This window comes from Podarcis filfolensis (genome assembly GCF_964270895.1).
Source record: "Podarcis filfolensis genome assembly, chromosome: 13".
Classification (NCBI taxonomy): domain Eukaryota; kingdom Metazoa; phylum Chordata; class Lepidosauria; order Squamata; family Lacertidae; genus Podarcis; species Podarcis filfolensis.
Genome location: NC_139615.1, coordinates 10,915,196 through 10,934,882, shown reverse-complemented (window position 1 = coordinate 10,934,882; position 19,687 = coordinate 10,915,196). Strand labels below are relative to the sequence as shown.

The 19,687-nt window shown below is 39.6% G+C and overlaps 3 protein-coding genes and 1 long non-coding RNA gene across 5 annotated transcripts; 3 read left to right on the top strand and 1 right to left on the bottom strand.

Annotated features, from left to right (window-relative positions):
* Positions 1-224: 224 nt before the first annotated feature.
* Positions 225-5,094, top strand: LOC310748524 (vomeronasal type-2 receptor 26-like; the record flags this gene model as incomplete). Its single annotated transcript, XM_083584355.1, has 4 exons — positions 225-783; positions 902-1,819; positions 3,322-3,613; positions 4,138-5,094. Exons 2-4 carry the CDS (start codon positions 1,599-1,601, stop codon positions 5,092-5,094), a joined length of 1,470 nt encoding a protein of 489 aa, XP_083440481.1. The 5' UTR covers positions 225-783; positions 902-1,598.
* LOC310747153 (vomeronasal type-2 receptor 26-like) lies at positions 4,816-8,987 on the top strand. Of its 2 annotated transcripts, none has more exons than XM_083581505.1 (3): positions 4,816-5,007; positions 5,793-5,898; positions 7,891-8,987. In XM_083581505.1, the coding sequence occupies exons 2-3, from the start codon at positions 5,877-5,879 to the stop codon at positions 8,790-8,792; spliced, it is 924 nt and encodes a 307-aa protein (XP_083437631.1). In that variant the 5' UTR covers positions 4,816-5,007; positions 5,793-5,876; the 3' UTR covers positions 8,793-8,987. The 2 variants fall into 2 exon arrangements, with proteins under 2 accessions (XP_083437631.1, XP_083437632.1); XM_083581506.1 differs by adding an exon at positions 7,209-7,335 and having other exon boundaries at positions 4,816-5,898.
* On the bottom strand, positions 8,684-16,008 carry LOC310747208. Its single transcript, XR_014540899.1, has 4 exons — positions 15,889-16,008; positions 13,277-13,371; positions 8,986-9,016; positions 8,684-8,771 (listed from the first exon to the last, which is right to left on the bottom strand). It is a non-coding gene; the product is annotated as an uncharacterized lncRNA (long non-coding RNA).
* LOC310747111 (vomeronasal type-2 receptor 26-like) lies at positions 14,159-19,383 on the top strand. Its single transcript, XM_083581445.1, has 4 exons — positions 14,159-14,997; positions 15,456-16,343; positions 18,233-18,476; positions 19,269-19,383. The coding sequence occupies exons 1-3, from the start codon at positions 14,836-14,838 to the stop codon at positions 18,470-18,472; spliced, it is 1,290 nt and encodes a 429-aa protein (XP_083437571.1). The 5' UTR covers positions 14,159-14,835; the 3' UTR covers positions 18,473-18,476; positions 19,269-19,383.
* The last annotated feature ends 304 nt before the right edge of the window (positions 19,384-19,687 follow it).

The following is a 19,687-nucleotide window of genomic DNA, read 5'->3' as shown; positions in this document are numbered from 1 at the left end:
GCGCTACCTATTTATCTACTTGCACTTTGACGTGCTTTCGAACTGCTAGGTTGGCAGGAGCAGGGACCAAGCAACGGGAGCTCACCCTGTCACAGAGATTGGAACCGCTGACCTTCTGATCGGCAAGTCCTAGGCTCAGTGGTTTAACCCACAGCGCCACCCGCATCCAACTTCTTATCCAGTTACAAACACAAAATGTAGGTCAAGCATAATAGACCTACATAATAGAGGTGTTATAGGGACTGTGTGAAGGAATGAAACTATGGATGCTATGCAACATCAAATGACTGAAAACCTGCTTCTGCTGTTCCTAAAGTCATGGTCTGTGAAAGGCTCCTAGGGCTGAAGGGTGGGGCAAGGCAGATGGGAAAAGCCATTGCCTGATAGCCAACAGAAAGTCTTTCTCCCCTCACCCCTCATTTCTCCTTCCTCTGCTTCTCCTGCACACCATGGGTACACTCCTATGGGAAGCTGCAGAGGGAGGAGAAGGAAGGGAACATAGGAACATTAGAAGCTAGATTATACTGAACCAATTCACTACTGCATTTAGTTCCATATTGTCTACAATGATGGACAGCAGCTTTATAAGGTTTCAGACTGGGGTCTCTTCCAGCAATACATGGAGATGTTAGGTACTGAATGTCAGACCCTCTGCACATGAACCATATGTGGTACCACTGTGTAATAGCTTTTTTTCTCTTTCTTCTCCACTCGTAGAAGTTTGTCCCATTTATAAATGGATGCAGTTGGATATCAGCCCTTCTTCATCTGTTTTGCTTTTCTGTTTTGGATTGTATAGTGACTTCTGGCAAACCAGAGCAACGCCGTTTACCTTCCCGCCGGAGCGGTACCTATTTATCTACTTGGACTTTGACGTGCTTTTGAACTGCTAGGTTGGCAGGATTTGGATTGTATAGTGACTGCTTTTTCCTTGAAGTTCATTTTACCATACATATTTTTGGGTTGGTGAGGATTCACAGAAGGGTCAAGGGTTCAATTAATGAACGATGGACCCAGGTGCATTTTTTAGGAGGAACTTCGACTTTGGCTCTTCACACCTCACTGCCAGCCCTGCGCCAGTTTGCGAGGCTGGCATCTGATCTCAGTGATTTACCTAGCAAACTAGTAAAATCTTACTTTTCCTAACTGAGAATTGCCTGAGGCAACAAATGTTTACTTGACAGTTCTGCCAAAGATGATGCTCCATGGAGTCCGTAAAAAATTGCAAGTGGTTGTCTCCCCTGCAATTATTAAAATGACAATAATTATGTCACCTTGCCAATGCCACAGAAGGCAAAATGTCGGGTAGGGGAGAATCAGCAAACAAGTCTGAAATGTTTATAGTCTCCCAGTGTTCCATAGACAGTTAGAATAATGCAGGAGAGAGAGGCCAGGCTCTGTGATTGTACAGGTCATATATCAAATCACATCATCTTATTTACCGTTCAAGGCAGGTATTTGCAACAGAGTTTAATGATAAGATGCATGCGTGTCCCTTTAAGTACTGAATTGGCAGAATCAGCTGCCTCCAAATCCATGCTGTTCAAATCAGGCTGCTGATGATGATAATGATATTGTAGAGAGGCAAAGAAGAGTCCATGTGTAGAACCTTGCTGCTGCTGCTTCTCCTGCTCTCCCCCAACATGGTGTGCCAAGTGCATAGTGCTAATTTTACCACAGCCAACCCTGTACCTATTCCACATGAGTGGTATGAGCCAGGTGACCCTGTCATTGGTGGCATAGCATCTCATATCCGCTACCTCTTCCCCACTGTTTTATTCAATAAACACCCCTCTGAAGTCTTGATTGACAGACCAATGTAAGTAAATAGTCCTTAATATTATTTTTTTCATTCTTTACATTTTTATATTTGACTGAAATATACTTTGTTTTGAATGAATAGTTTTAGAACTGTATTGATTTGATGGATGATATAAGAAATATCTGTGCATACAAGTTATGTCTGCACTGTCAGTTAGACATTAGGAATCCTTAAGATTTAGTGATCCAATTTTGCAAAGAGAAAATTGAGTAAGAATAGAACAGGGCGACATAAAAACCTAAGAAATGAAACAGTCAAATTTGCTGTTGCGACAAAAAATTTTCAGAGTGCCTAAAACAAAAATGAATTGTGAAGAACTCCAAACATATTTTGCTAAGCTGGATGTATAGACAGTTAAATGATGAATGTAATTCAATCTGTAAAGTGATGTATGTTTGGGCAAAAATAATAATAATCCTTCTTTCTCTTATAAGTCTGTGGTGTTTAAACTGGGGGTGTTTGCCCACAAATGAGATACTGGGACAGTAATGGATAGCTCATTGAAAATAATGACTCAGTGTATAGAAACTGTAGAAATGACAAATTCCATGCTAGGAATCCTCACTTAAGCCTTAAGGGACTGAAAACAAAACCACCCAAATCATAATGCTATCATACTAATTATGGAATAGTGTGTACAGTCCTGGTCACCTCATCTAAAAAGATATATTGTACATCTGGAAAAGGTTCAGAAAAAGCCAAAATCTATGGTGTGACTACACTTGGAATACTGTGTTCCGGTCACCTCATCTAAAAAGGGATACTGTACACATCATAATGCTATTATACTAATTATGGAATGTTGTGTACAGTTCTGGTCATCTCTGAGGCAGAGAGCAGCACAACAGTTCGTAAATGCTGGTCCAACTGTTAAGACGGTTCAGTTAACTGCCATAACTGTCAACTGTCATAACTTCCACAACTTGTATGACCTCACAGAGTTCTACAACTCTTGAAATTAACCTTTTACATATGCATTTTGGATGCTAACATCCCACATTCTGAGGGGAAGAAGAAGTAGAGAGTACACTCGCTATCATTGCTAGCATACAAGTAGGGATACTTGGTAGAAATACATGTGAAACTCCCCATTGCTGTATCTTTATTCTCTTGAAAACCTGATGATTTGCATTGAAAATGGCAACTGCCATCAGCTTTATTATCATTTAATGCAAGTTTGCATTTCCAGAGAAAGCTACAGCCAAAGGGATATAGCAGTAATTTCAAAAACTGTAGCATAGTCATATGACACAGCAGTTATTTCTAGATGAAGTGAAAGTCAAGAAAATTCCTGACCCATTCTGTATCGATCTATTCACAATCTATGTCTTTGAGAAATAAAATAAAAAATATTTGGGCTAAAGAGCAATTCAAATATTCTAACGGCACAAAACAAGGAACAAAACAAGACCCATCTTTCCTCTGAAAGTTCTCTCTCTCAGATGTAGATTTTGTGCACTATTTACTTTCCCCACAGAATAATGCCACTTTATTCACAGCGTGTTATCAAAGTTCTACCAGCACATCCTTGCCCTGGTGTTTGCGATTGATGAGATCAATGAGAATCCCAAGGTCTTGCCCAATGTCACTCTTGGGTTCCACATCTATGACAGCTACTATCAATCTAAGATGACCTACCGCACCACTCTGGATCTGCTGTTTAACTCATATACCTTTGTCCCCAACTACAAATGTGGCTCCCAGGAAAATGTAATAGGAGTCATTGGGGGACTGAGCTCTGAGGTCACCTTGTGCATGGCAGACATCTTGGGTCTTTACAAAATTCCACAGGTAGGAATATTCTGGGTAAGAGAAAATTGAGGTTTCACACTATAATTCACTCTTCAGCTCTCTTTGCAGTAGGAGTCTATTGATTCATAAATTTGGAGTGGCATAACAAGGACAACTGAAAGGGACTTAAATGTATGGGTTTGTTGTTGTTATAGCATGGGGGTCTCTAACAATGTGCATGAGAGGGGGTAGGTTACTAGGGATGTGTGATTAATGCATATAAGGGAAGATTAATTCAAAGGTGCCAGGTTGGTAAATGGGATATCCAGATGGAATCATATAAGATCCTGGGGAAAAATTATCAGTGGATCATATAAGATCAGGACATGTTAACTAGAAATGCTCTCCATATGAAATAGGAAATTGAGCAAGATTACTTGTGCATTTTTTATGTAAGAGGAAGTGGGTTCCCCCCAAAAAAAACAACAACAACCCAACAACAGTAAATTTGAGATGTGTGGGATAAATAGGTTTGTTATGAATACTTCCATCAATTCCTTATGGTTGTCTTTTTTCTTTTTCAGATTTCATATGGTTCATTTGAAGCAGCCACAAATGATCAAATTAAATTCCCTTCTTTTTACCACATGGCTCCTAATGAAGCTCTTCAGTATCAAGGAATTATCCAGTTGCTTCTGCATTTTGGATGGAAATGGGTTGGGCTCATCACTCCAGCTAATGAAGCTGGAGAACGTTTCTTGAATACCATTGAACCAATGTTTTTCAAAAATGGGATCTGTTCAGCATTCACAGAAAGAGCTGAATACCATGTGCATGCCACTGGTAAGATAACTGATATGCTGAGAGAGACAAGGATTTTGTCCCCAGCTTTCATAACAAGCAAAGCAAATGCAGTTGTTGTATATGGAGAAAGTGCATCTATCACATGGTTGTCAACTGCTCTAAAGCTGATGAAGTTATCTGAGTTCATATTTTCTCAGTCCAAAAAGAACTTACGTGAAGGAAAGGTATGGATTACCACAGCTCAGATTGACTTCATTTTATATGAACTTCAGAAAGTTATTGATGTTAATATACAAATGTTGCATGGTGCTATCTCTTTTGCAATTCATTCCAAGGAAGTTCGTGACTTCCGAGATTTTCTGCAACATGTAAATCCTTCCTGGGAAGAGGGAGATGATTTTATCTCAGGTTTCTGGGAACAAACATTTGATTGTTCACTTGCACACTCCACAAAGCCTTGTACTGGAGAGGAAATGTTGGAGAGCCTTCCTGCGCCATTTTTTGAAATGAGCATGACCAGCCACAGCTACAGTATCTATAATGCTGTCTCTGCTTTGGCACATGCCTTACATAGGCACTTGGCTGGATCCAACCGCAGAAGAATGGAGGCTGCCGGCAGACAATCTCCTCAGAATATAGAGCCTTGGAAGGTAATGTTTGCGGTTACAAAAAGTTTGGTTTACAAAGTGTTCACTATTGTGCCCTACCTTGATATTTTTTTGTCAGTTGGTATTTAGTTATAAATAAAACAATAAAAGGTATCCTGTTAAAGAAACAAACAATGAAGATTTCTACTGCATTGCAGGCTATGCTTCTTATAGCAGAACATAAATTAAAGAGGGGGTTTGTCATAATGTTAACTTAAAAAACAGCAACCCTCAGTTGTCATCTCCCCTCTCCTAGAGCACGTTCCTCTTAGAGTTAGAGTATCTGCATGGAGAAACAATTGCACATATTTCAATATGTGACTGATTGGTCCCAGTTATCCAGGAGCATATAATAACATAATACTGATTAAAAAGTGAGATGGAAAAAGGGCATAAAAGAAGTCTTTTACTGTGACAATATGTAACCTTTCTTTCAAATGTTTTCAAAAATTATCAATCTGACTGTGTCATGTATGGTATAAATTCCTTCATTTGCAGAAAACAAGAATGGTTCTGCCAATTGTACACTTTCATAAACTATACTTTGAATTAAAACTTTATAACCCCTAATTACAAAGATCTTGAATTCATCTAGGAAAGCTATTCAGCAATCTTAATCAGAATGTTATAATACTTTATAGACCTTTTGATTCTCTTTCCACCTAGCTTCATTCATTCCTACAGAAGATCTCATTCAACAACTCTGTTGGTGATGAAATTACATTAAATGACCGTGGAGAATTAGCAGCTGGTTTTGATATTACAAATTTGATCACTTTCCCAAATAGATCCTACATCAGGGTCAAAGTGGGAAGGCTGGATCCTCAGGCCCCTCCAGGCAAAGAGCTCACCATTAATGATGGACAAATTAAATGGCACAGGGACTTTACTCAGGTGAGGAAATTAATTTCTCAAATGCCAACATTTCAAATAAAATGGGATGCAATGAAAACAAGGAGGCTTTTTTCACTTAGCAGTTAATTAAATGTGATGTTTCCTTGGAGAGGAAAGTAAGGTTTATGGAGAGGAAATTCATATATAGATGGATAGTATTTTGATGGAGAGAATCTATGTTTGAACAATTGGCTTTACTTGTGGGAACATGCTAGCATGTTAGTTTAAGAGATCCTACTTGTTGCCCAGCTGATGTTAATCACAATTTGCTTTGTATGTGATATTATATTGTATATGATATGAAAATTGCCGTTCTATATATTGTTTATTTGTAATCCACCAAGGAGTAGGCAATGTCCTTTAAGTAATACTGTAAGGTCTAACACTAAATAAACATATGATCCACAATACGAAAAAGAGCAACATGCACAGAAGACATCACACATTAAGGACCAATGGGTATCAGATACTGTTGTCAGCCATTCTTTTATGTGAAGTCCCAGAGGAAGATCCAGTTAGTGGAATCTGATATAATGCTAAGCTTGTTACAGCATTGCTTGGGCTTAAAATGAACATTATAATCTTCTGGAGTTTGCATGATGCTATGTGCAGCAGGTATACATCTAGGCATAGATGTACCTAGTGCATCAACCTAAAAGGGGCATAAGCAGACCAGCCACAGAAGCCACTTGAGACCCTAGTGAGGAGTTGGAATCTCAAGGTAGTTTCAGACTACAAATTTCTTCCTTCACAGTGAGTCCAATCCCTCCCAGAAGGCATGCCAATCCTTTTGAGAGACAGCATCCACTCACCCAAAGCACTTTGGAGTTATAAGGATTCAGCCACCATCCTGTCCAACACAACCTTCAGACAGCAGTGCAGCACCTTCACTGTTTCTCCTCATTCCAAGGGAATTCTAAGATACCGGTGTTCATCATCAGTACACATATGAACACTGTGCTCCAGATTCCTTGAAGATAGCCCCTAACTGTTTCATATAAATGTTGAATCACAAAGATGAAAGAACCTGAAACCTCATGGGGAACCACAGCCCAAAAACCATGGAACTACACAAGATGCTCCTGGTAGAACATTCATGAAACAATTCTGCAAGTAGAAGCAGAACCTCTAAGTTATACTCAAATCTAATAATGCTTAACGGCTGCTTTTTATCCCATTTTATGTTCCACGTGCCCATATGGATCATAGTTTTCACGTTATTGGTCCTCCTATTGCTGATAGATCCCCTGATGTTAGATTAAATCCCATAAAACCTTTAAAAACAAAATTATTCCTATATATTTGGATAGGTGCCACCCCTGTCAGTATGTAATGACAAATGCCATCCTGGTTACGGGAAGAAAAAGAAGGAGAGAAGTAAATTTTGCTGCTATGATTGTGAACCATGTCCCAGCGGGATGTACTCAAGTGAAAAGGGTGAGAAATGTCATCTTAAGATAGACCAAACTGCACAATTTATTTAGCCAACTCTGAGATCCTTAAAATTTGTTGTGGTGTGGGGGTTAAATAATTTATTTCTGTATTGTTCTCATTGTTTACAATATAATCTTTAAAAAAATCCTGAAGAAAATATTTTTTCAGAAAGGAACGTAATACATTTTACATCCAAATTCTACTAAATTCTGATGGAATAGAAGTGATGGTCACTCCACGAAGAAGAAGACAGTTTGGGGAGAGAGTAGATGTCTCATTCAGTGGACCTCTCTTGGCTCACAAGATTTCAGCTGTAATGTTGCTCTCTTTTCACTACAGAGCATTCTAAGAAAGAGGAGGAGGGTCACTAAAAGATAGAGATATCTTCTATGTAGAAATTCCAGATTTGATGCATGAGATCTATTTTTGAAATATCTCAGACGAAAGTCTTTGAGTTAGAAGATTGAAAGCTACCCTGGTAAACAGCATTAGCTAGGTGGACTCCTGATGACTAAAATTCTTAAGAATTGTCTTTGTAATTTCATTTTGTCTTTTCAGAGATGGAAAGATGTATCAGTTGCCCAGCAAATAAGTATCCAAACCAAGACCAGGATAATTGCATTCCTAAGATACCAAACTTTCTGGGCTTTGATGAAACTTTAGCCATCATTTCAACTTCCTCTGCACTATTGTTCTCTCTGATCACAGCTCTAGTGTTTGGCATCTTCATTAAACACCGGGACACTGCCATCGTCAAAGCCAACAATAGAAGCCTCACTTACATTCTCCTTGTGTCCCTCCTCTTGTGTTTCCTCTGCTCCTTGATGTTCATTGGAACACCTAAGCAGGCAATCTGCCCACTCCGACAAACAGGTTTTGGCATCGTCTTCTCTGTGGCCCTCTCTAGCATCTTGGCCAAAACTATATCAGTGGTTTTGGCATTCATGGCTACCAAGCCAGGATCCACAATCAGGAAGTGGATAGGCAAAAAACTGGCTTATTCCATTGTCCTCTCTGGCTCCATTGTTCAAGTAGGGCTCTGTGGTCTTTGGCTGGCAACTTTTCCCCCATTCCCAGATTTGGACATGAAATCAATGAGTGAAGAAATTATATTGTTATGTAATGAAGGGTCCGTCCACATGTTCTACTGTGTTTTAAGCTACATGGGCTTCCTGGCCACTGTCAGCTTCACGGTGGCTTTCCTAGCTAGGAAGTTACCTGACAGTTTCAACGAAGCCAAGTTCATCACCTTCAGCATGCTGGTCTTCTGCAGTGTTTGGATCTCCTTTATTCCAACCTACCTGAGCACCAGAGGAAAATACATGGTGGCTGTGGAGATCTTCTCCATCTTGGCTTCTAGTGCTGGATTACTGGCTTGCATCTTTTTCCCCAAATGCTACATTATTCTTGTGAGGCCTGAGTTGAACACCAGAGAACATCTAATGCAAAGAAAGATATAAATAATATAAAAATTTGTAGTTCCATGATTGTTCTTAATTTTCAACACTGAAATGTCAAAAATGTGAATGAATGAGGACAATGTGACCAAATGAAACTATTTCATCTATCTTGTGCTCTGTTTCTGGGCTGCAAAATTGTTGCATGTTATTTTAAGAGGCCATTCAGACCAAATGAGGCAAATGTTCACATTACCTTCTGAACTTCAACTGAAGACAATGAAACTCTGAAATTGAAAGAGAAACATCAACATTATTCTATAGCTATTCTGATTAGACAGCTAATATGAATAAAGAGTTAAGTATTAGAGTTGTTTTTTACTAAGTGGTATATTATTTAAGAAACTAAATAAAGAAGCTATGTTATATTAGTGAGGCCTTAATTCAACAATAGAGAGCAACTGATAGAGAGAAATATGTAAATGACAGATGTGTTTGTAGTTTCACTAATGTTCTTGGTATCAGTTTAGGAACATGAGGTCAGACAAGTGTATATTGGAATCCCCATTTGTGTCTACAAACTAACTCACCCCTAAATATTACGGCTTGGTCTCTCCCACAAACGCGAGACGACTCTGGCTGTTAATTATTTCAGATTTATTGCTACAATAACAAACTAGGCCGGAGCTCCTCTACTCATCGTCCTCCCCAGAAGATGATATTGCCTGGACTGAGCTCCTCCCCCTTCCCAAGCACGGAAGCCCCCGCCTTCTCTTCCAGTATCTTTTGAGTGTCTCTGCCACTTTTGAAATCCTACGAGATTTGGCAGAGAGTGTTTCCTGCATTCCAACATCTTGCCCACTATCGGAGTTCTCACACATCTGTCTGTCCCTTTGGTCAGAGCTCAGATTACAGCTGCTCTCCCCCTCCTCTCTGCTTTCTGCTGTTAACTGTCCTCTCCCTGTGCCTGCTTCTTCTCCTCCTGTCAGCATCTGAGCTTCACTGACACTAAAGCACACTGCCTTGTGAGCTATTTTGCGGGAGTCAACTGGACACAGCTCTGAGAATAGACCCAAATTATCTTATGCCCAGTAAAGAGCTCTCACAAACTGGACTGTTCCCCATGGAGCTGGTTTATTACAAAAGAATAAATGATCTTTTAACAATAGATTGATTAGCATAGTTCAAAATATATAGAACCATGGGTGCAATTGAAGTAATATCCTCATGCATTCAAACTCAAAGTAAAAAGTTCCTACACTACAAGGGGAAGATAAAGGGATTGAGGATAACAGTGTGTTGTATGATTCCCAAGCAGGGTTGGCCCTCCCATGAGGAAAGGTGAGGCAACCATCGCTGGTGGCAAGATCCACAGTGGCAGCAGATCCCAATGTTGATTTTTATTCCCCCCTTGTTCCTGATGGAGACATTCACTCATTCCTTCTTCCCTGGAGAGGATGGAGGTGCCATTTTGTGGCTTACCTCAGGCACCAAAGTGTTCTGGACCAGCTTTGCTCCCAAGAAGATAGTGATCGATGCAGAGTTTACCTGTACCTATCCAACCAATGACTAGAGCAACTGCTGCAGCTGTGTGGGCATAAGGATGTGCTGGACCCAGGATCCAGGATCCAGAATCCAGGAATTCTATGCCTGAAGCTATTGTAGTTCTGAATGATATATCTGGGCTTCACACTGACAGGCAACTTCCCTAAAATCTAAATTGACTTTGATTTAACATCATCAAAGGCCATGTCATTCAAACCTCCACAAGTAGCATCTAATACAAAGAAAGTTATAAACAGAAGACTTTCTGGGTTCATACATGTTCTTTGTATTCTACATCAAAATATCAACATATGTAAATCAATTAGAAAATGTGGCCAAATGAAACTATTTCAGCAATTTAGGATTAAATGGTGAACATCTTATTTATGTAATAAAAAATCTTTTATTTCTGGGTTGCACAATGGTTGCCTCTTCTTTAAAGAAGCTGTTCTGACCAAATGTGAAAAACAGTTGAAAAGCGGATCCAAAGTTCAACTGAAGAAACTGAAACTTTGAGATGGAAACAGAAACTTATTATTTATTTTTATGAAGCTATATAGAGCTTGTTGTTTGCCAGGCCACTATAAATTCTGGACCCAGCAAGTGTCAGAATTTAATTAGGGTTTGGGATGCCAAACTATGTACTAGACATCTCTAATCCCCTGAATCAGCAGCTGATAAATATAAGCTAATTTCCCATGAAGTGATAGGCTGGGTGATGGGTCAAACGAAGGATCAAAGGGAACCCGGTGTGAAATGGCAAAGACATCCCCTCCCCAAAATTATCCAGTTCCCCTCCCCCATTACATTCATACAATTGACCTAGGTACCCAGAAGCCATTGTTCTTGGTGAGAACTTGCTGCTCACACAAATAGAAAGTTATCATGTTGCTTCCATCAACACCTTGATGACAAGGTACCCACGAAGGCACAAGAAGCAGGATCTACCACCCCTCCATTTTCTCGCTTCTCAATTACATGGTTGCATACAAAAAAACAACAACAAAAAACAAGCAAAGTCATGTTCTTCCTAAGCTATAATTCCATGAGGTGATAAATATATTTACTTGACAGTTCTGCCAAAGATGATGCGCCATGGAGTCCATAAAAAATTGCAAGTGATTGTCTCCCCTGTAATTATTAAAATTACAATAATTAAGTCACCTTGCCAATGCTCCAGAAGGCAAAATGTTGGGTGGGGGAGAATCAGCAAGCAAGCCTGAAAGGTTTCATAGACAGTTAGAATAATGCAGAAGAGAGAAGGCTCTGTGATTGTATAGGCAAAATTTCAAATCACTTCATCTTATTTACCATTCAAGGCCGGTCTTTGTGACAGGGTTTAATGATAAGATGCATGCATGTCCCTTTAAGCACTGAACTGGCAGGGTCTGCTGCCTCCAAATCCATGCTGTTCAAATCAGGCTGCTGATGATGATAATGATGATATTGTAGAGAGGCAAAGAAGAGTCCATGTGTAGAACCTTGCTGCTGCTGCTTCTCCTGCTCTTCCCCAACATGGTGTGTCAAGTACATAGTGCTCATTTTACCACAGCCAACCCTGTACCTATTCCACATGAGTGGTATGAGCCAGGTGACCCTGTCATTGGTGGGATTGCATCTCATATCCGCTACGTCTTTCCCAATGTTTTATTCAATAAACACCCCTCTGAAGCCTTGATTAACAACCCACTGTAAGTAAATAGTACTTAATATGATTTTATACATTTGTTAAATATCAATATTTGACTGAAATATACTTTGTTTTGAATGAGTAGTTTTAGAATTGTATTAATAAACTGTATTAATCAATTGACTGTATTAATTTGAAAGATTTGATAGACTGTATGAGAAACATCTGCGCATACAAGCCACGTCTAAACTCTCACTTGGACATTAGGAATCCTTAAGATTTAGTGATTCAATTCTGCAAAGAGAAAATTGAGTAAGAGAAGGAGAAGGGGTGGCGGCAAAAAACCGACAATGAAGCAGGCAAGTTTGCTGATGCGACCAAATTTTTCAGGGTGTTTAAAACAGAAATAGATTGTGAAGAGCTCCAAACAGATCTTTCACAAGGGGATATATGGGCAGCAAAATGACAAATCCAATGTGCAATCCAATGTGTGAAGTGATGTACCTTTGGGCAAAAAAGCCTTAATTTCACTTACAAATCTATGGTTTTTAAACTGGGGGTGATTGACCACAAATGAGATACTGGGACAGTAATGACAGCTCATTGAAAATGCTGACCTGGTGTATAGAAGCTTTGCAGATGGCAAATTCCATGCTAGGAATCCTCACTTAAGACTTAAAGAACTAAAAACAAAACAACCCAAATCATAATGCTATTAAACCAATTATGGAATATTGTGTACAGTTTTGCTCGCCGTATCTAAAAAGATATATTGCACATCTTGAAATGGTTCAGAAGAAGCAGGGGAAAAGTGATCAGATCAACTCGCCTATGAGAAAAGGTTACAACATTTGGGACTTTTTAGTTCAGAGAAAGGTGAGCAAGGGGTGACATTATATAGGTGCACCAGGTTATATATGGTGTGGTGAAAGTGGATAGATAATTTTTTTTCTCGTCTCTCATAATTCTTGAACATGGGAAAATCCTATGAAGCTAAATGTGGAAAAATTCAAGACAAAAGAACCTACTTATGCACACACTGAATAGTTAAACTGTGGAATTTGCTCCACCAAGAGGTAATGGAGAATGTCCTGAACTTGCATAAGGACTGGCTGCTAAAATACAACAAAATGAACCTATAAATTTCACTAGGCAAAACTATTATTTCATGTCATGTATCATTATTAATTGATTGCTTCCCCCGTATTCAGAAAGGTCTTCGCACAAAACATAATGTTGGTATTAGTTACTCAGTTATTCATAAACGAAGTGGGTTTATAAAAGAAGAATAAGATAAAATTATGTGATTTCCAGTCTCCCATATAAACTTTGACTAGGGCAAGTTTTGGTGTTCAAATTATTTTCTACTTACTCTTGCTCAATTGCCATTTGTTCTTCTATTAACATTCTTTCAAGCACTCAGTGACTCAATCCCTTCCACATTTCTCTGATGAAAATAGTGACATCCTATTCAATAAGAAGAAGACGAATTTGACTATTTATTTCCCGCCCAACTCATTGGGTTGCTACTCTGGGTGGCTTCCAACATATATAAAAACATAATATTACATTAAACATTTAAAAACTTCCCTATACAGGGCTGCCTTCAGATGACTTGGGGGTCAGATAACTCCATACCCCCCCCACAACATTTCTCCAATAAAAGTAGGGACCTCCTAAGGAAAACTGGGAAATTCCGGGATCCAACCATAAACCAGGATGGCGTCTCTTTATCAGGGACTTCCCTGGAAAATAGGGACACTTGGAGAGTCTGTAGTTGCCTCTTCAGTATTTGCCGAAAGCTACATAGTGATGTTGCCAGATGCACTTCTTGTGGGAATTAGACTCTAGTTCCCATTTCCAGAGTGTGCAGAAGTCAGCCTTGGGTCGTTTGATCCTTTAATGAGTTCTCTTTTTTCTCTTATAAAAACTATGCAAGACATTCTCTTTTAAAGTTTAAAGAACCAATAACTTTTACTTAGTGTACTTGCAGTTGCAGATAAAAAGTGTACAACGCAGGTAGGTGAGACTTAAATAGCTAAAACTTCTTACATAGATAAAACTGTGGGTCACCTACAGCCTAGGGGGTGTTATGAGGATTCATAGCGAGTGAAAGCCAGCCTGTGTTTCCTTGATGAATTGGGGGGGGGGTCAATTGCTTGTGTCCTTTTTCATTGGAAAGAATCGGAGATAAGTTAGTAATGGATTTTGTAAACATGGGATCAGAGCCTTTCACAACCATCATTGCTAGCTTGCAAGCAGGCATACTTGGTAGAAATATATGTGAAACTCTCCATTGCTGTATCTTTATTCTCTTGAAAACCTGATACTTTGCATTTAAAATGGACGCTATCATGAGCTTTATTATCATTTAATGCAAATTTCCATTTCCAGAGAAAGCTACTGCCAAAGGGATACAGCAATAATTTCAAAAACTGTAGCATAACCATATGGCAAAGCACATGTTTATAGATGAAACTGAATACAGAGAAGGAACAACATGGTCAGAAATGCAAAAAATGAAGTTAAATTCAAGAAAATTTATGACCCATTCTGTATAGGTCTCTTCAGAATCTATGTGTTTGAGGAATTAAAAAACCAGATTTGGGCTAAAGAGGAATCCAGACATTCTAAAGGAACAAAACAAGACCCATCCATCCAATAATACTTACTTCATGACTAACTTTCCTGCCTTTCCTTATAGTCCTTATATACCACAATAGTTTGAAAGTTGTACCTCTCAAAACTAGATTATGTGCACTATTTTATTTCCCCATGGAATAATGCCACTTTATTCACAGCGTGTTATCAAAGTTCTTCCAGCACATCCTTGCCCTGGTGTTTGCGATTGATGAGATCAATGGGAATCCCAAAGTCTTGCCCAATATCACTCTTGGGTTCCACATCTATGACAGCTACTGTAACGCTAAGATGACCTACCGCACCACTCTGGATCTGCTGTTTAACACACATACCTTTGTCCCCAACTACAAATGCGGCTCCCAGGAAAATGTAATAGGAGTCATTGGGGGACTGAGCTCTGAGGTCACCTTGTGCATGGCAGACATCTTGGGTCTTTACAAAATTCCACAGGTAGGAATATTCTGGGTAAGAGAAAATTGAGATTTCACACTTTAATTCACTCTTCAGCTCTCTTTCCAGTAGGTGTCTATTGATTCATAAATATGGAATGGCATAACAGGGACAAGTGAAAGAGACTGAAATGTATGGGTTTGTTATTGTTATAGCATGGGGGTCTCTAACAATGTGCATGAGAGGGGGTAGGTTACTAAGGATGTGTGCTTAATGCATATAAGGGAAGATTGATTCAAAGCTGCTAAGGTGGTAAATGGGGCAACCAGATGGAATCATATATGATCCTGGGAAAATATTATCAGTGGATCATATAAGATCGGGACATGTTAACTAGAAATGCTCTCCATATGAAATGGGAAATTGAGCAAGATCAGTAAATTTGAGACATGTGGGATAAATATGCTTGTTATAAATTCTTCCATCCATTTGGAATGGTTCTCTTTTTTATTCTTCAGATTTCATATGGTTCATTTGAAGCATCCATGAATGATCACATTAAGTTCCCTTCCTTTTATCACATGGCTCCTAATGAAGCTCTTCAGTATCAAGGAATTATCCAGTTGCTTCTGCATTTTGGATGGAAATGGGTTGGGCTCATCACTCCAGCTAATGAAGCTGGAGAACAATTCTTGAAGACCATTGAACCAATGTTTTTCAAAAATGGGATCTGTTCAGCATTCACAGAAAGAGTTGAATACCATGTGCGTTTCAAAGATAACATACTTCATATGGTGGATGATACAAAGATTTTGTCCCCAACTTTCATCAGAAGCAAAGCAAATGCAGTTGTTGTATATGGAGAAAGTGCATCTATTATATGGTTGTCAACTGCTCTAACTATAATGAAGTTAACTGAGTTCATACTTTCCCAGTCCAAAAAGAACTTACCTGAAGGAAAAGTATGGATTACCACAGCTCAAATTGATTTCATAGTATACGTTCTTCAGAAACTTATTGATGTTAATATACAAATGTTCCATGGTGCTATCTCCTTTGCAATTCATTCCAAGGAAATTCATGACTTCCGATACTTTCTGCAGAATGTAAATCCTTCCTGGGAAGAGGTAAATGGCTTTATCACAGGTTTCTGGGAACAAGCGTTTGATTGTTCATTTGCAGACTCTGCTAAGTCAACATACAAAGCTAAGCCTTGTACTGGAGAGGAAATGCTGGAGAGCCTTCCTGCGTCATTTTTTGAAATGCACATGACCAGCCACAGCTACAGTATCTATAATGCTGTCTCTGCTTTGGCACATGCCTTACATAGGCACTTGGGTGCATCCAACCACAGAAGAATGGAGGCTGCAGGCAGACAATCTCCTCAGAATATAGAGCCTTGGAAGGTAGTGTTTGATGTCAAAAAATGTTTGGTTTAGAAGGTGTTCTCTATTGTGTCCTGGAAGTAGTGTTTTCCAAAATTTCAAATGACATTTAATTAAACAATTTTTATAGCTTTGTGGTGCATAGTAACCATGGGGTGGGTAGTAACAGAAATCCAAACCAAGTTTGGTTAGATGCGGCATAATTGTTTAAATATATTTGCTAGGAAGGTGTGCCTGTCTTCTTTTTCCTTTCCCTACCTTTTGATTGTATGCACTGGTCTAGCAAAGTATAGGGATGCCATAAGCTGAAAAGACAAAGCAAATTAAAATCAAACACATTCTCCACTTGGCCACCTTGTGATGTTAAGTAAGGATAAGAAATAATATAGGCAATTCACTTCCCTCTTTGAGTTTTTTAAGAACTTTCTGACTCACCCATACAAACTTTGAAAAACCTTCTCTGTGCTGCCAACACCAGCAAAAGCATCAGAAAAATCAACTCTTAATTTGCAGAGGAGAAGGAAGCCATTGGTGAAATGAGGCAGTAGAGTCATTTGGCATTGCACTAGATATAACTAATTATTCAAACTGTCAATATTGAAAAAGTATCTCTAAGGTCCCAATATACCTTTTTTTTAAAAGTAATATAGGGTAGGAGGCGCATCGTAGAATAACAAACTGCAGCTTCTCAATAAATTGGTTTGTTGTTGTTGTTTAGTCATTTAGTTGTGTCCAACTCTTCATGACCCCATGGACCAGAGCACTCCAGGCACTCCTGTCTTCCACTGCCTCCCGCAGTTTGGTCAAACTCATGTTTGTAGCTTCGAGAACACTGTCCAACCATCTCATCTTCTGTCGTCCCCTTCTCCTTGTGCCCTCAATCTTTCCCAACATCAGGGTTTTCTAGGGAGCCTTCTCTTCTCATGAGGTGGCCAAAGTACTGGAGCCTCAGCTTCACGATCTGTCCTTCCAGTGAGCACTCAGGGCTGAATTCCTTAAGAATGGAGAGGTGTGATCTTCTTGCAGTCTATGGGACTCTCAAGAGTCTCAAGAATAGTGGGTTTAATTATTGTCATCCAGAGAAATTGTTCAAAACCTCTGAAAAATTGCTTCTAAAATGTCATGTAATACAGATCAGCAAAGAGATGCTTTTCATGCTAAGTTTAACAATTTATCACCAGACAGCACTTCCAATGGAGTCTTCTGAACAAACTTCTTTTATCCACTTTTTGATGTGCACAAGCGATAAGTTAGAATAGCAATGGTGTGCCTAAAATGAGACAGCAGTCATTTGACTTAGCAGGAAGTGACGGAAATACCTGCTTACAAAGAATTTCCTTCAACATATCCTACCTGATTTCTGTAATGGAGGCTTTTGAATGGCCTCTTCAAATCTAAAAGAAGATTCCTACTGCGTTGCAGGCTATGCTCCTTAAGCAGAACATAAATCATTGGGAGGTTTTGTCATAACATTAACTTTTTAAAACCCCTCAGTTGTCATGTCCACTCCAGATATGATCCTTAGACCATCTTCCTCCTAGAGGTGAGATATTGGCATGGAGAAGCAATTGCAAAGATTCTAATATGTCCCTGACCAGTCCCAATTATGCAAGAACATATCATCACACAATACTGATTAAAAAGTGAAATGGAAAGGGGGCATAAAAGAAGTCTTTTGACATGACAGCATGTAACTTTTGCTCCATATGTGGTGTGTGTGGTATAAATTCCTTCATTTTCAGAATACAAGAATGGTTCTACCAATTCTACACTGTCATAAACTATACATTGAATTAAAACTTTATAGCTCTTAGTTATAAAGATCTTGAATGCATCTAGGAAAACTATTCAACAATCTTAATCAGAATGTTATAATACTTTATAAACCTTTTGATTCTCTTTCCATCTAGCTCCACTCATTCCTACAGAAGATCTCATTCAACAACTCTGTTGGTGATGAAATTGCATTAAATGAACGTGGAGAATTAGCAGCTGGTTATGATATTACAAATCTGATCACTTTCCCAAATAGATCCTACATCAGGGTCAAAGTGGGAAGGCTGGATCCTCAGGCTCCTGCAGGCAAAGAGCTCACCATTAACGATGGGCAGATTAAGTGGCACAGGGACTTGACTCAGGTGAGGAAATAAATTTGTGATTCGAGGACCCGATCCCCGCTTGGGGAATAAAGACACCTGGACACAGAATGTAAGGTTAATGGGTAAGGTAAAGGCCACAACTTTATTGATTACAGCATGTGAGAAGGTATTGGCTTAGGCATTGGACCACGGAACATTAGACTCCACCTACTCATAGAGGGGTGAGTCTGAGGAGGGGTTAACCACCAGTAGGGGAAGCCTGTTGATGCTAATCCAACTATAGGCTCTTCCTGATGTCACCGAGGGTCGTGACATGGCCCCCCGCCACACGGGCATCGGACAGGATCCACGACCGCCGGATTCCTTTAGCGGAATACCCAAAATTGTCGGGGAAGGCGATGGCCACACCTTGCCCCCCGAAACACCAACAACACATTCCAATGCCTAACTGCCAAATACCACGAAAGTTGTGACGGTTGCTACGAGGTAGGCGAAAAAAACCAAGAGGCCGGGCCAATTTAGCCAATTGGAAAAAAACTCCTACCAGGCCCCCTGGTTAAACAGGGCGACCAACCAGAGGTCCATAGCAAAGTCTCAGGAACAGCTAATCTAAAGGGAGTGGAGGGTGGGTGACTCAAAGAAAATGTGTGTGCAATGGTGGGGATGGCTGGCGTGGCTGCGTTTGAGCAGCAAGCCACGCCCCTGTCGAGCTCCCCTATTGGGTGTCCATTGGGGAGGGGCGTGGCGCCAGCCCTGGAATAGAAGCAGGGGGCAGAGCGCCCCCTGCATGACGCAGGAATCGTCTCCCGCTCACAACCCCTTCCCTCCTGGGAGTAGGAAAGGCTTTCTCAAATGCCAACATTCATGATTATCTAGATAAAATGGGATGCAATGAAAACAAGGAGGCTTTTTTCACTTAGCACCTGATTAAATGTGACGTTTCCTCGGAGAGAAAAGTAGGGTTTAAGGAGAGGAAATTCATATATAAATGGATAGTATTTGAATGAAGAGAATATCTATTTGAACGATTGGCTTTATTTGTGGGAACACGCTAGCATGTTAGTTTAAGAGAACCTACTTGTTGCCCAGTTGATTTTAATCACAATTTGCTTTGTATGTGATATTATATTATATTGTATAGGATAGGGAAATTGCTAATGTTGTTTATTTGTAAGCCACCAGGGAGTAAGCAATGTCCTTTAAGGAATACTGTAAGGTCTAACACTAAATAAACATATGAGCCACAATACGAAAAAGAGCAACATG

What these genes read in the sequence shown, in the direction of transcription:
- LOC310747153 (XM_083581505.1), top strand. Translation starts at nt 5,877, where the DNA reads ATGGCACAGGGACTTTACTCAG. An exon ending in GGCACAGGGACTTTACTCAG is followed by an intron (nt 5,899 to 7,890) that starts GTGAGGAAATTA and finishes TTGTCTTTTCAG; the next exon opens with AGATGGAAAGATGTATCAGT.
- LOC310747111 (XM_083581445.1), top strand. Translation starts at nt 14,836, where the DNA reads ATGACCTACCGCACCACTCTGGATCTGCTGTTTAACACACATACCTTT. An exon ending in GTCTTTACAAAATTCCACAG is followed by an intron (nt 14,998 to 15,455) that starts GTAGGAATATTC and finishes TTTATTCTTCAG; the next exon opens with ATTTCATATGGTTCATTTGA. An exon ending in AGAATATAGAGCCTTGGAAG is followed by an intron (nt 16,344 to 18,232) that starts GTAGTGTTTGAT and finishes CTTTCCATCTAG; the next exon opens with CTCCACTCATTCCTACAGAA.